The sequence below is a fragment of the Dermacentor albipictus genome, chromosome 7 (assembly GCF_038994185.2).
Source record: "Dermacentor albipictus isolate Rhodes 1998 colony chromosome 7, USDA_Dalb.pri_finalv2, whole genome shotgun sequence".
Classification (NCBI taxonomy): Eukaryota; Metazoa; Arthropoda; class Arachnida; order Ixodida; family Ixodidae; genus Dermacentor; species Dermacentor albipictus.
This window is the reverse complement of record NC_091827.1, coordinates 115,103,662-115,123,052: the sequence shown is the minus strand read 5'-3', so window position 1 is coordinate 115,123,052 and position 19,391 is coordinate 115,103,662. Positions and strand designations below refer to the sequence as shown.

The 19,391-nt window shown below is 46.7% G+C and overlaps 1 protein-coding gene across 9 annotated transcripts in view; it reads right to left on the bottom strand.

Annotated features, from left to right (window-relative positions):
- The window catches only part of LOC135918500 (uncharacterized), a 349,800-nt gene that overhangs the window by 9,853 nt on the left and 320,556 nt on the right, over positions 1 to 19,391 (bottom strand). For all 9 annotated transcript variants that reach the window (XM_065452107.1, XM_065452109.1, XM_065452112.1 and 6 more), the window contains 3 exons: positions 18,188 to 18,250; positions 3,234 to 3,320; positions 639 to 715 (listed from right to left, as the gene is read on the bottom strand). In XM_065452107.1, coding sequence (XP_065308179.1) covers positions 639 to 715; positions 3,234 to 3,320; positions 18,188 to 18,250 — 227 coding nt within the window. The remainder of the gene's footprint in view (positions 1 to 638; positions 716 to 3,233; positions 3,321 to 18,187; positions 18,251 to 19,391) is intronic.

The following is a 19,391-nucleotide window of genomic DNA, read 5'->3' as shown; positions in this document are numbered from 1 at the left end:
CATTTTGACGCTTTGTTCGCGTTGAAGCGACCGCAGCATGTAGGTAAATTCGCTCGCTGCAGCTGCCACGCCGAGCAGCATCTGCGTTTTGCCTTGTGGTGCAATTATAGGTGCAGTAGTTGCTGACGGTGCCGAGCAGCGTCTGTGTCATTTCGCAGAGCAATCAAAACCCTACTATTGTTCGGCCAACATGGTTTAACCGCGTTCAACCAATGTAATTTTTACCCTTTATGTACTTGCCTCCACATTGCGGGCTTCTACAGGACTAATGTACCAAACTAAACTATATTTGTAATGCGCAGCTCGATCGAAACATCAATTTTACGCCAGCCATACACCGCAATAGCATGAGCCTAACCCATACAAAATCCTTCTTTAAAATCTGCGTTCCCTCTGTTGACTTCTTGAAACCGCTAGGATACTTATTTTTCTTTACATTCAAATGAATACTAAGCACGATATTTTCTAGGTTAATTGGTTGCTGCCGATTTTGAAAGATATTGATATAGCGTATACACCAAGGGATCGCCATAATACGCTAATCGAGTTGCTCCTCAAATGTGCAAGTGTCTTTGCTACAATTTTTAGCATGTCAGTTTGTACATCATAGTTTACGTAATCAAGAATAGCGTACTTACTCTGCATTCGGTGGTATTCCATAAACGAAGATAGTATTCCACCAGAAAGGCTCTTCTTGGTATTGGCGGCACGCAGCCTTCATAGAAAACGCAGAGTGCAATTATTTCTTAACAAAGGTTCGCACTCTTTTGCACAACAATCGTGCTCATAACTTTCTTTTTCTGACAGATCAGTCAGCTCGCGATGCAAAACACTCATTTTTTTAAAGCAAAGCCACCAAGTGATGGTGATGACAACGACTTGCCTGAAACCGTGTCTGGTTTGTGCTTTAATTATTGCTAGACGTGTTTGTTATTATCATTTATTTATAGCTTTAAACTGAATTCTGTGGTGCTGAGTGCATCGCTGGAACATGATTAGGGAAAACAACGCCGAAATTTTTCAAACGTTATCAAACTTTTGGATGGTTTTTTGTGGGAAAAAGCAATTTCTTTGGTTCTCTCGGATGATTCATTGTGAAGCGCTTCGGTGCCTTTAAAAGTGCTGACAAATGTGTACACGTATATCTTTTCGGGGGGCTGGGGGGGGTAGGAGATATAGTGGAAAGGAGGATGGCTCACTACTATTAAGCACTACGGTGTCCTTAAACGTCGTGACAAATGCAGGTGCATATATCCTTTTTAGGGGATAAAATGGGAACGAAGCATTAACAAACCCCCTGATTGTTTACGACGACATCAATCATTCCAGAAAATTTGCTAAGGATCCAAAAAGTCAATTTTGTCATTAAGGACACTAATACTCGCTAAACTTGGGACTTTCTCACTAGCTTACCAACACTGCGCAATGCATACGGGATTTTAGGTGGCCTATATCAGAAAGCCATCGTACACATGCATACATATGAACATAACTTGTCGGTCAGCTGTGCTTTTCCACTGATTGATCTCAACGAACGATAAAGATGGGTACAACACACCGGAACACGATGTAGCATGACGCGATATCATTTGAAGGAGACAAAATGCAACAGGGTCCCACATTGCGAATAGCTTTGTTTAACCTCGCATACTGCGATCATCACAATGAATAATCCGCATCTACATTCTGCCGGCAGAAACAAGAAAAGTGTGTATACCAAACTAACTGAACTTGCTTCGAAGTCAACAGGTATGCATAAATAATAATTGTGATTAAGAAACTGCACTAGCTTGTTGTGCAATAAAACCATCTCGCGTAAGTCACCGTGCTTATAATGTCCAGATCGTTGACTACAGAAAGAAGACGTTTACTACCTTTCTTATGGCTCTATCATCCAACATGTAGTGCCCTCAACTTTCAAGGGTCCATAATTTTTTAAAATCGCTGTGGTGCACAAATGCTTCTTCAACATGTACGCTTTCGCAAAATGGGTTCTCGTGAACTAGTTAGCAAGTGCAATAATACCGTAAATTTGGCTATTGATTATTTACATTTTGCGGCTATAATAAATATTTTCGAGGGCGGTGAAGACAGCCGCATTCGCACACAACTCCATTTTATCGGATTTTTCTGAACTGCTTCTGGTTCTGCCTACTAACCACCAAATTCAAGAATCAAGAGGCTAATTTTGCATTCGTAAGTGGAATTGTTGAGAAAAGCGAGCATGTCGCGTGTCCCATTGCAGGGCAAAAAGTGTAGTCGCCCTTTCTCTGCCGAGCGCAGATGCGTCCATGTTCTAAGCTCCAGCCGTCTTCTAAGCTGGTGTTGTATAAGCATTTAAGTGGGTCACATGGTACGGTTGCCTTTACGCCAAATTGGGAGCTCTGAGTGCCAAGTTTGGCGGCGAATGTCTCGGAAACAAAGTGCTGTTTGAAGTTGTCTTTACATACCATTGCCTTCGAGGCTTACCATAAATAGATACCATGATCGCGAAAGTTAGAGAAGGAAATTCTACATTATTCATTATGTATTTTCCCACTCCAATCGTTGAAATTTTTCTGTCGGCTCAGCCCATAAACCAGCTGAGTTCGTTGCCTTTCCGCAGGCACAACAGCGCTCTTATTAAAATTCAAAGGTATTTAAGCTATAATGGCACAGTAGAGGAAACCTGAACCGTTCAAATTTTAAATGAAAGATCGGAACCGATTGGGAGCCGAAAGTATCATCTGGTTGCACGAAATTGCATGCACGAAATTCGTTGCACGAATTCGTTGACATGCAATTCTTAAATACGATGGTAACATCGAAAAAAATCATTCCCACAAACGCACAGCAGAGCTGTCGACACAAGAAACGTACTGTGCAGCACATTACGTGACTTCCTTCCCCGTCCTAGTTAGTTTCCTTTTTACGGGAACCCGCCCGGACTTTCCTGGCCGTGGCTACTAGGTGCTGCTGCTGATTTGCCAAACACTTCAAACAACTAACTACTGGAGGTGATCGACGAGTGTTACGCATGGTGTAACACGGAAGTGCGTAAACACGTGCGCACGCGCCCCCGATTAGGTTACGCCAAAGATGCCACAATGAAACTTGCAAATATGTAGCATTCGGTAAACCGCTTCAGAAAAGGCTGCCTTTGCATAGATTCAAAGATTATTGTTGCATCTGCACAATTTTCTTTGGTAACATGCAAAGCGCGTTTTCAGCGCGTGATTCTGACGACCACCCACCTCAGCGAACAGGATATACCTCATCCAGTGTTTGTACTGTGGAGGAAGGCCGCGATGAATTTCCTCGTTTCTCAGGGCTCCGAGTTCCTGGAAATAGATGTTAAACAAGAGTTCTCCCTGCATATTAAAGCGCCCCTTATCTATGTGTAAAGTCACTACAACGAATTGGTGTCTGTGGTAACAAAACTTTCAAAAAAACGAAAACTCGTGACAGCGCTTCTCGTAGAGCCCTCAGTGGCGAGATTAGGCGCAGAATATCGCAAACACAAAAGTCCTACCAATACAGTTATGTACGCCAGCTTCACTGCCAGTGGCGTTCTCGAAAATAATTGAGCAGTTTGTAATCACTCGGCCTCGTGCATTGTCCATGCATAAACACAGCCATACCTCCTTCGGGCGCGAGATTAAATCTGCTATAGCTTCAATATATGAAGTTCATAAATATTGTTACGTGTACAAATACACAGACGAAAGAGGCTATTTACACTCTATTTACACAGGACTGGAGCCAGAGCGCCAGGCTGAGATTCACTCGCGCCAAGGGCACAGACCCACTTCGTCGTCGTTCTCGCAGCCGCTCGTCCCTTGAGCATCGCTTGATGATATCGTAATACTACCCCCCGGCGAGAAAAGCGCCGTCACGGTGCTGCTAAATATTCAAGGGGCGTGGAGAGTTGTAGGGTTTAAGTCGGGCGACGGGGACAATGTCACTGGTTGCCACAGCAGAGGACGTAGTGGGTGTGGCTGGAACGATTTTGTAGGTGACATCGGTCACTTGGCGAAGCACGCGATATGGGCCCGTGTAGCAGGACATCAGTTTATCACAAAGGCCAACTTTACGTGATGGTGACCAAAGCAACACGAGGATGCCAGGCACAAAATTGACATCATGGTGACGGAAGTCCTAGCGTTGCTTTTGTTTGCCTTGAGAGACTTGTAGACGAGCGCGCGCAAGTTGGCGAGCATGGTCAGCATGGGCGATGGCATCAAGAGCATAAGCGCTATTTGATGCTGTGGTGGACGGAAGCACAGTGTCCAGTGGTAGCATCGGTTCACGGCCATACAAGAGGTCAAAAAAGAGAAACGCCAGCAGTGTCGAGACGGGAAGAGTTGTACGCACAGGTGATATAAGGTAGAGAGAGCCTGGTGCGAGTCACGGTGGTCGTCTGAAACGTATTTGGGTAGCATGTCTGTAAGGGTGCGGTTCAAATGCTCAGTGAGGCCATTCGTTTGAGAGTGGTAGGAGGTGGTAAATTTATGCTCTATTGAGCAGGCATGCATGATGTCGACAATGGCTTTGGCTAAGAACACACGGCCATAGTCTGTTAGCAACTGACGCCGAGCACCATGAATAGAAATGATATCATGCAGGAGGAAGTCCGCAACATCAGTTGCACAACTGGTCGGAAGAGCGCGGGTTACGGCGTAGCGGGTCGCGTAGTCTGCCGCGACTGCAACCCACTTGTTTCCTGAAGTGGATTTCGGAAATGGGCCGAGAAGGTCCAAGCTGACACGATGCAAGGGCTCGGCGAGGATGTCAAGCGGCTGCAGGTTACCGGCGGGGAGCTGGGAAGGCTTCTTGCGTCGTTGGCAAAGTTCACAAGCGGCGACGTAACGTCGTACGAGACGGGCAAGGCCCGGCCAGAAAAAACGGCGACATACACGGTCATAGGTTCGAGATACGCCGAGGTGTCCTGCGGGTGGTGCGTTGTGAAGCTGTTCTAGAACGGTTGAGCGGAGGTGTTTAGGTATGACAAGTAGGAACTCAGAGCCGTCCGGATGAAGGTTACGCGGTACAGAGTACCGTCGCGAAGGACGAAGAGGCGTAGTGTAGCGTCGGCCGGAGAGTGTTCAAAATAGTCGATGAGTACTCTGATGTAGGCGTTATGACGTTGCTCGTCGGCGAAATGAAGCAGCTGCGACACAGAGAATACGCAAGCAGCACTGGTAATATTGGAGGAGTCAGGGTCGTCAACAGGGTAACGCGACAAGCTGTCAGCATCTTGGTGCAGTCGGCCAGACTTGTAGATCACGGAATATGAAAATACTTATAGCTTCAAAGCCCATCGACCAAGCCGGCCTGTACGATCTCTATGCGATGAGAGCCAGCAGAGAGCATGATGGTCAGTGGCTACGGAAAAAGGGCGACCGTAAAGGTAAGGACGGAATTTCGCAACCGCCCAGACTACAGCAAGGCATTCTCGTTTCGCAATGGAATAGTTGCGCTCCGATGGGGTGAGGAGGTGGCTCCCGTAAGCAATAACGCGATCCTGGCCACGCTGACGCTGCACTAACACGGCACCTACGCCTTGACCACTGGAATCTGTATGGAATTCTATAGGGGCATCAGGGTCGAAGTGGGCTAGAATGGGTGGTGAGGAGAGAAGAGTGACGAGACGAGAGAAGGCGGCGACTTCTGCAGTACCCCACGAGAATTGTACGCCTTTCTTCAAAAGATTAGTGAGGGATCTAGCAATTGCCGCAAAATCTTGAATAAAACGACGAAAGTACGAGCATAGCCCTACAAAACTTCGAACGTCTGCGGCTGTCTTCGGAACCCGAAAGTCTCGGACAGCGCGAGTTTTGTCAGCATTAGGCTGTACTCCGGAAGCGTCAACGAGGTGGCCCAGAACAGTAATTTGGCGGCGGCAGAAACGACATTTGGACGAGTTGCAGCTTCGCCTTTCTAAATACATCAAGTATAGCTGTTAGACGCTCAAGGTGAGTGTCGAACGTGGGCGAGAAGACGATGACGTCGTCGAGGTAGCAGAGACATGTGGACCATTTGAAACCTCGGAGCAAAGAGTCCATCATACGCTCAAAGGTGGCCGGGGTGTTGCATAATCCAAACGGCATTACTTTAAATTGGTATAGGTCATCAGGTGTGATGAACGCGGTTTTTTCTCTGTTCATATCGTCAACACCAATCTGCCAGTATCCAGAACGAAGATCAATGGAAGAGCTATAGCTGGAACCGTGGAGGCAGTCAATGGCGTCATCTATACGTGGGAGTGGGTAGACGTCCTTCTTAGTAATGTTGTTCAGATGACGGTAGTCTACACAGAAGCGCCACGTGCCATCCTTCTTCTTAAACAACACTACAAGTGACGCCCAGGGACTCGAAGAAGGCTCAATGATGTTTTTGTCGAGCATTTTGTTCACTTCACTTCGAATTACTTGGCGTTCCCACAGAGAAACTCGATACGGTCGTCGCTGAATAGGAGTAGCATCGCCAGTAAGAATCCGATGCTTGAACGGCAGCGTCTGGCCTAAAGGGTGATCGTCGAAGTCGAAAACATCTCAGTAGGACGATAACACTTTGTAAAGGTCTTCGGCCTGCGCAGAAGACAGGTCCTTCACAACCATTTTCTGTATCTTGGGATCGGTGGCCGAGGCTGGCACGATGCGCCTGCTAAGCTCGCAAGAAGTATCGGACGATAAAGTTGCCACGTGATGGTCGCCGAGACAATCAACGTTGGCAAGGCAAATACCTTGCGGTAGAACTTGCTTGCCAATCCACATTTAAAGATAGGCATGAAAGTGCGGTTCGCACAAATAGTAAGTATACTGTGAGGCACGGTAGCGTCATATTGTAGTGGAATGTCGGGCAGAGGAGTGACAAGAGAAGAGTTCAATATAGGCTATTGATTTTGGCGGCAGGCGAATAAAGCCGATGGGGCGTAGGCGGCACTGGGGTGCGTCAGAAGGTTCCGCGAGAATCAGCAACCTCAAGGCGAAGGGTACTGGCAGTGCAGTCAATATGAGCAGAATGCGCGGAGAGAAAATCGAGGCCGAGAATGAGGTCGCGGGGCGATGAGCAATCACGGTGAAGAGAACAGGAGTGTGGTGGCCGGCGATGCTAACACGTGCCGTACACATGATGATGATATAGGCACAGTACCGCCATCTGCAACGCGGACGACGCGTGCCGACGCTGGGGTAAGAAGCTTGTTCAGTCGTCGTCGGAAGGCAGCACTCATAATAGAAAGATGTGCCCCTGTATCGATGAGTGCCGTGACAGGATAGCCATCAACGTCAACGTCAAGAAGGTTTTGGTTCGTGTTTAACGTGAGCAGAAGATTTGAGGATAGTGTCGACAACGCAGCTTCACCTCCAGAAGCTGCAGTGCCTAGTTTTCCGGCTGGGCCCGGGAGGCGATAGGCGGCGAAGAGAAGCGGCGGGGTTGAGGCGAACGAGACTGATGGCGTCGAGGTGAGGGCGAGTGGCTGTAGCGAAGGTTCGGAGCAGGGCCATCAGCGGCAGTGGGTTCATGGCGGGTGGCATAGGGAGCAGAAGGTCCAAAGTTGCGGTAGTAAGTGGCGGCGTATGTCCGAGGAGGCGGTGGCCATCGGTTACGGCAGTGACGAGCGACGTGGCCGATGTGACAGCAGTGGAAGCAGAGTGGTCTGTCAAGGCTACGCCATTCGGACGGGTTGCGGCGAGATGTGGTACACAAGGAGGGCCGGAAGAGAACTGGGGAACGCTGGGTTGAGATGTTGAACACACGGAGTTCAGACCAATGTTCTCAAGTTCCGGCCTGAATCACGGCAATCGTGGTTGCTGGCGGATCGGGAGGCGTCGCGGAGAAAGCTGGCGAACAGGCGGCCTCGAGCTCGCGGCGAACAATACGGGTGACGTCGTCACAGGTGGTGGCCTGACGCGGTCGACCCTCACATGTCGACGTAGCAGCGGTGTTGGGTAGCCGCGTGATGTGGTGTGTGATACGCCTGCTCTTGGCTTGTTCAAGGCGACGGCATTCTTTAATGATGGCGTCGATTGTCGAGACGTTGCCGAAAACAAGCAAATTGAAAGCATCGTCGGCGATGCATTTTAGAACATGTGACACTTTATCTGATTCAGACATAGCATCGTCAGCTTTGCGGCATAGAGCCAAGACATCGAAGATGTATGAAAGGTACGGCTCTGTTGATGTCTGAACACGAGACGCAAGAGCCTTTTTCGCACAGCCTTGTGGCCAACGGGGTCGTCGAACAGTTCCCGTAGCTTTTCTTTGAAAGTGTCCCAACTGCTTATCTCGTCGTCATGCGTCTGGTACCACACGAGTGGGGTTGCGCCAAGATAAAAGATGACATTGGCGAGCATGATGGTTGGGCCCCACGTGTTATTAGCGCTGGCATGTTCATATAGCTTGATCCATTCGTCAACGTCCTGTCCCTACAGGCCAGAGAGCACACCAGTGTCGCGATGTTGGGCAACCGTGACGATTGGAGCTGTCAGACCACCCGGAGCCGTTGCACAGGCGGGCTCGTCACCGGGAGGCATGGTGACAAGCTCGATGTACCGACCACTCTGGAGTTCCGTGGCGAGGACGGGGATCGCTGACCTCCACCAGAATGTTACGTGTAGAAAGACACAGATGAAAGAGGCTATTTACAGGCTATTTACACGGGACTGGAGCCAGAGCGCCAGGCCGACATTCACTCGCGCCAAGGGCACAGACCCACTTCGTCATCGTTCTCGCGGCGGCTCGTCCCATAAGCATCGCTCGATGATATCGCAACATGCATATATATATATATATATATATATATATATATATATATATATATATATATATATGCATGTATGTATGTATTGCACCACTTTATGACGTTGCCCAATGCTGTGTTTAACCTTATTTGGTCTGCTTGAGTGTTTATTTTTCCGTATAGCACGCAGTCATCCCCAAAGAGACGCACCTTCACATCAACGTGGTATGTTATGTCGTTTATGTATAAAATGAACAAAAATGCTGCTAGCACCGAGCCCTGCGGCACGCCAGAAATGACCGGAACGATATCAGAAGCATGGTCATTGTATTGCACATATTGTCGGCGTTCCGATAAGTAGATGACTATCCACCTCGTAACGGTACCATCGCCAAGTATTTTGTTTACTTTGAAATTCAGTTTAGCATGTGCCACGCGATCAAAAGCATTTGAGTAATCAAGAAAATTTATATCAGTTTGACTTTGATGATTGATTCCCTCTGCGAGGTCATGAAAGATTTCTGCCAGTTGGGTAACAGTTGACAACCCTGCTCTGAAGCCGTGCTGGTTTTGGTGAATGATGTTTTTAGTACCAGTATGTTCTTTAAGAAATTTTAATAAGATGTGCTCAAGAATTTTAAAGCAGGTAAATGTGCGGTATATAGGCCGGTAATTGGACGGGGACGTTACGCCGCCTGATTTGTGAATGGGCACAATTTTTGCTACCTTCCATTCAGCGGGCAGGCAGCTGTCCTGAAGTGACTTAAAAATATGAGGTAGAGATATTCACTGATTGGTTCAGCATAGCTGATTGGAATTCCGTCAGGACCACAACTCTTTCTTCCATCAAGGTTCAACAACAGAGAAAGAATCCCAGGTACACTAATGACCGGAGCGCCAGAAAGTTGTGTAGACTCATTACTATAGCACGCTAATGATCCTAAAACACCGTTATCGGCGGTGAATATTGACTGGAATTAATTGTTAAATGAGGCAGCTTGCTGCTTTTCACGTGTAGGCGAACTAGCAGTAACGTTCTGTCTGTTTAAAGACCTCCTGAACTTGGACAGCGAATCTTTAATGAAGTTGTTTACATATATATATATATAGTAGTTTCGTTCATTTACACATACGGCAGTTCCATACCGTTGTCCTACAAAAATAAAGACAGTTACCTCAGGCACTGCACCCTTTCTGCTTTCATGAGAATGATGGTTACTACACGGATTTGTCTGATCTTCCTGCGGGAGGCTTAAAGTCTGTTTCACATGCCTCGACTGGAGCGAAAGAAAAATAAAACAGTGCACCGGCGCTCGTGGCAATGTGCTTTTTTAGAGGCCTCACTTCAAACGGGTGCGTTTTCAACACTGCGGCTGGTGCAGCGCCCTCGGTTGCTGGCGGGCAGATGTTGCGGCATATGCCATATAATTTTTTTATTGTAACGAAAAAGAATGTGTCACAATATTATTCGCCTGTGTTTATTAGGGGCAAACATTATGCATATTTTGTTATTTAAAAATGCTTCGAAGCTTAAACTTGTTTTGGAGCGCACAGCAGCAGTCCCTGAAGTTCAGTCCTAGGAGACATGGCGGACGTAAACAGCTGTTCGCAGCTGGTCGTTCAGTGGTCGCGCTGTCTTGCTTGCCTATGTCCGTGTCATTCAGCCTGCGCTACAACGAAATTACGAAAGGACGTTTAATCCAGTTAATAGACCTGCTGCCGCCTTTGTAATTCATTGGCGCACGTAAGACAAGCCACCCATATAGCCGTACTTATGACCTGTGCAGTATTCTGAATTCGACAGCGGCGAAGTCGTCATGTCAAGGCAGAAAGCCTCGCACTTCTCGTGCTTAGCGTCAGCTTCTGAAGAACTGCTGTGTTTATATTGCTCGTAATTCTGTACAAGCAGTGCTGCGCCTCGCCATATTCTTGCAGAAAATTTCGCACGAAAGCTCACGTCTGCCCTTGAAAGAAGCCTCACATGACCTGCGTGATTACTGAACTTGCAATAGAATTCCTATTGTGTACTTCAACCTTAGCGCAGACCTGGTTCGTCCATCGCGGCGCGGTTGCTCTGATTATGTGTAGAAGTAAAATGTGCATATTATAATAGGCGTATAAGCCGACATCGCGAAATTTATTTAGAAGCTGCAGTCACTTGCGTACGTAGCATCATAGCAATCTAACAGACATGAGTGTCATGTACTTTTTTTAGAAGACCACGCTAATTATTTAGGATATATTAAAAAGTTTGCCCAAGTACAGACTGAACGTATTTGTGTGGTTGAGTGGTGGGTGGCATAACGAAACAGCATCCGTGCAACAGCTACCTCGAGGTAATTGCTAGGTTCAGTTTATGTTTCTCCTGCCGCCCATGAACCCGGCAAGTGGCACAATCATACTTGGGCACATTGCAGTGTTGCCCTGTGCGTTTTATTAGATGGCGGCCAACTCGGCCGAAATGTGATTCCATCTCTACAGGTATTTAGCATTCTTGTGTATCTTATTAGCGCATATGCTTGTATTACGTTCTGATTGTTGAAGTTGTAGTGATGTAAGCATTTTTTTAATATTTTGCCCCACAGTCATTATTTAATGTTGTGTTTAAATTGTAACGAAGAAGAGCCCACGCACAAGGCCAGCCAGATCGCCAATAGGATGCCTGCAGTGCAACCATTGAGCCAGCCGGATCAACAGTGCTTGTCGCGACAGAGAGCCACTCGGCCATCCACAGTTCCTGCTCGCCTGATTTCTCGATTACGCTCGACGCTATCAGGTGAACTGTTGGATAAACTCTTTTACAATTGGTGGAATTGCGGATTCTACGAGAAAATCTCCACCCAGGAACTACAGTCACGGACTCTGCCACCAGTGATGACCGACTATATCTAGCAGACGTTGAAGCCACAATTCGTGGCCTGCTCTGGCGCTCCTCGGCACAGAAATCCAGTGGTGTTTAGCGGTACGGAAGAACATGACGTTAACGACTGCCTGTCTTCATAAGAACGGGTGAGCTTGCACAATCGATGGGAGGGCACCATGAAGGTAAAAAACATCATTTTCTACCTCACAGCCGTGGCTCACCTGTGGTATAAAAATCACGAAGCCGACTTTCAGTACCGGTCAGCATTGAAAACCACTTTTGCTGAATTTTTAGGTCACCCCGCCGTCCGCACCTTGCACGCCAAGCAGCGGCTAGGCTGCAGCGCCCAACAACCAGGTGAAACATTCAGCAGTTACACTGAAGTGGTTTTAGATCTGTGCAAACATGTGGATCGTTCTATGCTCGATAATGACAACGTCAAACGTATATTAATGGGTATCGCCGATTCCACTTTTCAAATTTTGATCGCTAAGAGTATGCGTACCATACCAGAGAGCATAAACTTGTGCCAAAGTTACGACGACTTGAGGAGGCAGCGAGATTTGACCAGGCGTCCAACACTGAAGGACGAAACCCTCTTTTTCCCATGGCCGTCCTCTATGGTCACACCCCTTGCTCAAAAACATTCAAGCATTGGTGCGGGACAAAATTGCATGACAGCTTTCTCTAATAGCCTTCGCTGAGCTGCCCCAACAGAAGCCGCTGAACGACCGCCTCCTACACAGCTTGCCCCGACACTCCGGTGGTTATTGATGTTGCCGAGGCTCTACCAATGCAGCATCAGCAGTACCCTATCGCCGCTCCTCCCACTCACGCATCCGTCGCCGCGCAGCCTCCGCGCCAACCACTCGTTGCGATACATGCATGGCCGCTGCCAACCCGACCTGCCTCCGCGTTTGGAAATGCTTGGCGGACGTGAGAGAACAGGCCCATATATTATGCCTGCATTATAGCTGCACATATTGCACGACACTGCCACCGCCGCGTGCTTCACTCTAATGGCTTTGTGCGGACACCTCCCTACGCCAACAAGCAAGATATACACGACGATTTTAGTCAGCAGTTCAGCACGCCACCAGCCGAGCGCCCGTTATTTGCACGTCCTTCACCTCCCCCGCGTCGTCGCTCGTTGTGTCGCATGGGTCGACGCCCTTCACCCATGCAAGATGAAAACTAAGCGCGGTAGTTCAGGAGGCAGAAATTACGTCGACATAAATCTGTACAAGCCCTTCATTGCCGCCTTCAAACGTTGTCGACCTTACTGTTCACGGAAAGTGGTGCTACTTGGTACTGGAGCAGCCGTGCTGTACTAAACGAACGCCTCTTTGCACTCTGCGAAAAGTTACGACGACCATTTCTGCGTTTTTTCTCCGCACTGTAGACGCCCAGCCAGTTCGGCCTTCAGTACAATACAGAGAAAGAGTCGGTATTGAGCGATTTTTTCTACATTGTCAAGTTTGTGGTTCTGTCATCCTGTTCTCATGGCGCTATACTTGGCTAGGACTTTCTCTCACCAAATGACGCCGTTATGGAATGTGCATGTTTTGAAGTCGAACAAGCGCCTCTGTGTGATGGGCCCCTCGCCGGCGCCACTTCTCTTTCCTCTAAGCAGGTCTTTCGGGAAGGCATCGCAATACCTCCGTACTCTATTGCCGTTCCCATTTTCTGAGCCAATGCCCCCGAAGGCTCTCTCCTCTTCACACCTTTGGAACTCTCCCTAAACCGCCAAGATATTCCCATCCATTTCGCTTGGCTTGAAATGTTAGCTGGTTTCAGCTGCACAGTTGTCTGCAAGCCACTTCCTACAACATTGAAGGTGTTGTAGGAAGGCTTGGTGAAGCAGTTGACCATGGTAAACCCCTTGATGACATGATTATTACCGACGTGCCGGTTGCTTCGTATGCAGAGCTCACTGACTTTTGTGCACTTTCCACTTCTGATCCACCATCACCTGAGGCATTCACTCCTTTCATTGCCGATGACCTTACTTGCGTGAAACGCTCCCAGCATCTTTGTCTGCTTGCCCACTCTAGTTCTTTTGACGTTGCTCAGCCTACTCTGGGCCACACATCGAGCATCAGCTACCACATCGACACCATCTCCTACACGCCATTGCAGAAGCATCCGCACCGTGTCTCCATCAAGAAGCGTCATGCCATCAGTGAGCACGTCGACGGCATGCTTTAGCGCAGCGTCACTGGACCTTCCAATAGTCCGTGGGCTTTACCGATGGTTCTTTTTAGAAAGAAAGGTGTTTTCCCTTGGTTCTGCGTTGATTACCGCCGTCTTGATAAGATAACACGAAAATATGTGTACCATCCACCACACAACGATAACGCTCTCGACACCTTGCAAGGCGCTGAATTCTCTTCGTTGGATTTAAGCTCGGGATACTGGCAGGCTCCGACGACAGTAGTCGATTGCCCTAAAGCGGCATTCATTACCCTACATGGTTCCTACAAATTTAGCGTGATGCCATTTGAAGTTTGAAGTTTATTTTCTTTTTTAATTACAGAAAGAGGACTATGCAATACGCCTGTAGCGTTTCCACGAATGCTCGACAATATCTTACGCGGCCGAAAATGGAGCACGTGTTTATGCTATCCCGACTGCATCGTTGTGTTCTCCCTAATTTCAACACACATCTCTCCGTCTTTAAGCAAGTGGTGATTTCCTGCGCCAACGCAGGCTTGCAGTATGAGTCAGAGAAAGCTCGGCTGAGTAGATGTTCGGTGGGAATGAGTCAGTCAGCCCGGATGATTGGAATTTTGGAGAATATGAGCCAGTGCCAGCTTGGCTGATTCGAATTTTCGAAAATATGAGTCAGAGCAAGCTCTGCAGATTCGAAGGTTGGGGAATATGAATAATTGCAAGCTCGGCTGAGTAGCATTTTGGTGAATATGAGTCAGAGCTAGCTAGGCTTATTCATATTTTGGGAAATATGAGTCAGATCAAGGTTGGCTGAGTGGACGTTTGGAGAATATGAGTCATAGCAAGCTCGGCTGAGTAGATTTTTGATGAATATGACTCTGCGCCAGCTCCGCTGATTTGAATTTTGCGGAATATGAGTGACAGCAAGGTCGGCTGAGTAGAGTTTTGGTAAATATGAGTAAGAGCCAGTGAGGCTTATTCCAATTTTGAGGTATATGAGCCAGAGCAAGCTATGCTGAGTAAACGTTTGATGAATATGAGTCAGAAGCAGCTCCACTGATTCGAATTTTGGACAGTATGAGTAACAGCAAGCTCGGCTAAGTAGAATTTTGGTACATTTTACTCAAGGTAAGGTCGGCTGAGTAGACTTTGGGTGAATATGAATAATAGGCAGCTGCGTCGATTCCTATTTTGGAGAATATGAGCCAGAACAAGCTCGGCTGAGTAGACGTTTGGAGAATATGAGTCATAGCAAACTCGCCTAGTAGACTTTTCATGAACATGGGTCAGAGCCAGCAAGACTGATTCGAATTTTGGAGACCATGAGTCAGTGCCAGCTTGGCTGATTCGAATTTTCGAAAATATGAGTTGGAGCAAGGTCGGCTGATTCAAATTTTGGAGAATATGAGTCAGAGCAAGCTTGGCTGAGTAGAGTTTTGGTGAATATGAGTCAGGTCCAGCTCAGCTGATTCAAATTTCGGGTACTATAAGTGAGTGCAAGCTCATCTGAGTAAACTTTTGGTGAATATGAGTCAGAGTTAGCTCGGCAGAGAAGACTTTTGGTGAATATGCATCAGAGCAAGCTCGACTAATTCAAATTTTGGAGAATATGAGATAGAGGAGGCTCGGCTGAGCAGACCTTTTGTGGATGAGTCAGGGCCAGCTCGGATAATTCAAATTTTGGGAAATATGAGTCAGAGCAAGCTCGGCTGAGTAGACTTTTCGTGAATACGAGCCAGAGCCCGCTCGGCTGATACCAATTCTGGGGAATATGAGTCAGAGCAAGCTCGGCTGAGTAGACATTTGGTGAACATGAGTCAGAGCCCGCTCGGCTGATACAAATTCTGGGGAATATGAATCAGAGCAAGCTCGGCTGAGTAGACATTTGGTGAATACGAGTCATAGCTCGCTCGGCTGATACAAATTCTGGGGAATATGAGTCAGAGCAAGCTCGGCTGAGTAGACATTTGGTGAATACGAGTCAGAGCCAGCTCGGCTGATACCAGTTCTGGGGAGTATGAGTCAGAGCAAGCTCGGCTGAGTAGACTTTTGGTGAATACGAGTCAGAGTCAGCTAGGCTTATTCGAATTTTGGGGAATATGAGCCAGAGCAAGCTCAGCTGAGCAAACTTCTGGCGAATATTAGTCACAGCTAGCTCGGAAGAGAAGACTTTGGTGAATATGAGTCAGACCAAGCTGACGTTTAGTCAATAGCAGTCAGAGCAAGCTCGGCTGAGTGGACTTTTGGTGAATATGAGGGGGAGCCAGCTGGCCTATGCGAATTCTTGAGTATGTTTTTCGGAGCAAGTTTGACTAGTAGACTTTTTGGTTAATATGCGTAGAATCCATCTCGGCTGAGTAGAATTTTGGTGAATATGAATCATGTCGAGCACGGCTGAGCGGAAATATGGCTCAACTTGAGTCCGTGTGAGATAGGCTGGGTAGAAGTCTGCTGAGTCGACAAACGACTGCCAATAAATCACACCCTAGAGTAAAGTAGCAATCAGCTGCCGCTCACAATCTATGAGGAAGAAGATTCAGATGCACAAATGTGATGCTTCCTTTGTATAACTTGCAAGTTACGTAATACTTACTTTATAGAGGCCGTAATGACGGGATGTGTTTATGAGTTTATTCAATAATACGTGAAATTGAACACCCATTAGAAACGTTACAGCTGCCTTGCGGCCTGTGCCTCGTGATACGCGTGCGCAGTTTGTTCAGCTATGGACGTACAATAACCATCCTTACATGAACAGAAGATGCTATCATTCCTTGGAGAGAATGCAACTGGCTGACTTCCCTGCAGGATTTTTATTTGCTTTTGTTTCCACTGTGCTTGAATCTCCCGTAAACACTAGCGCCACAATTTCTTGTAGTAATTATTGTTATAAATACATCTGTCATTGGCAACTGACAATCAAAAAGCAAGAACGTCAAGCAGTGCCGAAAGAGAAAGATGCTAATTAGACATAAGGCAAAGAATCGAACTTGTACATATTGTGCTTTCTGATGTCCTTAACCCCTTTCTCCATGAATATTTATTTTCCTGTGAAAAAAATTTGGAAATATTCAACCCTATTTGGGGCCAGATATACTTGGATCAACAACATTTTCTTAGGAAACGTAAAGTTGCGATTTCGTGAGCAATTGTCGCGTACTGAATATGAAACCCCGTGGGGTTGCCGGTATACTATATGACCACACAGAAAAGCATGCAAATTCTGAAAACCTGCCAGAACTACCTATCATTGGAAAAAAGCTTGAAACTTGATATGCAAAACTAAAACGCATTTCTCGCTGTTTCATGCAGTCCTAGGTTCCTTGAAATCTGATGACGCCATCTGTTATTGACGAATAGGTAGCCCCAATATCTAGGTCACCACATTGGGAGAGCTTGTATGAAAATCTAATTTGTGTGGTGTTTGAGACTGCTGCAAGCCAGAATAACACCTTCTTTCTATTTGTACGTGAGTTCTCAGTTGCCTGAGTAGTCATTAGCCGCTATAGCAAAGCAGGCCCTAAAGTAAATATGTCGTTGCCCTGCTAACATTCAGATTTTCAGGTATATTTATTATTGCAATGGTGCTAAAATCCAGTACAGCCTTTAAAAGCATAATATTTGCCACCAAGTTAGAACTTTTGCGTGCAAACAAATGTTTTCTCGCTTCTAACAGGTAGCTTGTAACTGTATGATGCATCATATATCATACCATAAATTATGCTCGACTTAATAAAAAACCTTGATGTCTTCCTGTTTTGAAACATTGCAATAGGCTAATAAACAGCACACAGACACCCGGGTATTTATGCGTGCTCATTTCGTGGGTAAAATTATTGAATAACCTGTTTCTTAATTACCTTCTCGCGTGTTGTACGACGAGCTGCCATCATACATTCGTCAAGAAAAATTTACTCAGGCGCTATTTGCATAGTCGTGATGATTGTGTAGTTCATCACACATGACCCAGACTGCGAGTAAATACGCAAGATTTTGTTTCCCTTTGAGCTTATTAGGCTCGGAGCAGTTGTTCTATGCTCTTTACATAGGATATAACATGCGGTAAAGGGCTAAAACAACATTTTTGGCTGAAGCTAGCCCCGCAACCTTACCGTTGTTGAAGCATGTGCATTTATAATGGATGCATTTCAAGCTTTCTGCCTTGATTCTTTAGGCATGTTCAAATATTGCCATGAGCTGAAACTCAAGGTGCCATTTTATTTTATTCCTGCGCAATGCATTCCAAAACGCCCTAATGGTTTCGGAGGCTAATTTTGGCAGCATAAAACCAGAACAAAAATCCTAGGAACAAACTCACACTTGTGCATTTGCCACACATAGGATGTTCTTTTATAATCTCGTTAGTCAACAAGTAACGGTAACCTCTAATTATGTTTCCGTGCAGACGAACAAAAGGGGTTAAGACTTACCGTGTCAAGAATATGGAAGAACCACCTGCTCGCCAGCATTTCTGCCCAGACCCAGCTGTGTTCCTTTTAACCGACACACGAAAGAATAAATGTAAAGTAAGCATAGGATTAGGTTCACTTGGGTCGCTGGCACATAATTATTTGTGAAATACCCGCTCCAGAACGAGACAAAGAGGACAAGAAGCAGACGCACTCAAGCCTACCCACCGTGGTTGCTTATGGCTATGGTGTTGGGCTGCTAAATACGAGGTCACGGGATCGAATCCCGGCCATTGTGGTCGCATATCAATGGTGCCGAAATGCGAAAACACCCGCGTACTTAGGTTTATGTGCACGTTGAAGAACCCCAGGTGGTGCAGAGTCCACCACTACGGCGTGCCTCATAATCCGATCGTGGTTTTGGCAAGGAAGACGCCATAATTGTTTTAGCACTTTCAAGCCCTGACTAAAAACCATTGCTTTATCGATAGTGCGCCTTTTATATACCAACCGAAGAGCACGTGAAACCTGCTTTTTCACAATAAGCGGGCGTTAAACTATTTCTAAAACAAAGTACCGCGAACAAGCGATGACACAAAAAGCGTCAGCGTATTGTTAGACGTAACATGAAACAGCGCCGTCATCGAGTTTCCACGTTTACATGGCTTTGTGACGTAATTGCCATGATTCCGTATAACAACCGAGCTTCAGCATTGAATGAGTAGTACGCACCGCACTAGCACCGTGCCCACTGCTGAGTTCGTGAATGCGTCCTTTTTTGTCGTTGTTGTGGCTGTCTAGATTAGTTTTGTCTATAATTTGCAGTTTTGGCAAGTTTTCCATTCTTCTGCTGTTCTCACAAATTTCGCAACGTTTTCCATACGATTATACTCTAATGGAATGTTCCAGACTATTTCGTATGGTCACCGAGACAGCCAAGCGGACATTTCTGTCCTGAAAAATTGCTTGGAAGTAACAGGAGACGTCGCACAAGGCTTTAATAGTCGTTTAACCAGCTTCAAGGCTGGTATGAAATAGGTGTAAATCAAAGTAGGTAAAACTTGATGCCTAATTTGTGCGGCTACAAATGTGAAAAAGCATATTCGAATCCAGCAGGCGAAGTTTCCACCTGGAAGATAGCAGCCATTGTTCTAACATGATAGTTTTTGGCATCTTTAGCAATAATGGTGGCGGAGACCAAATTGGTATTAGGGACTAAAGTGAA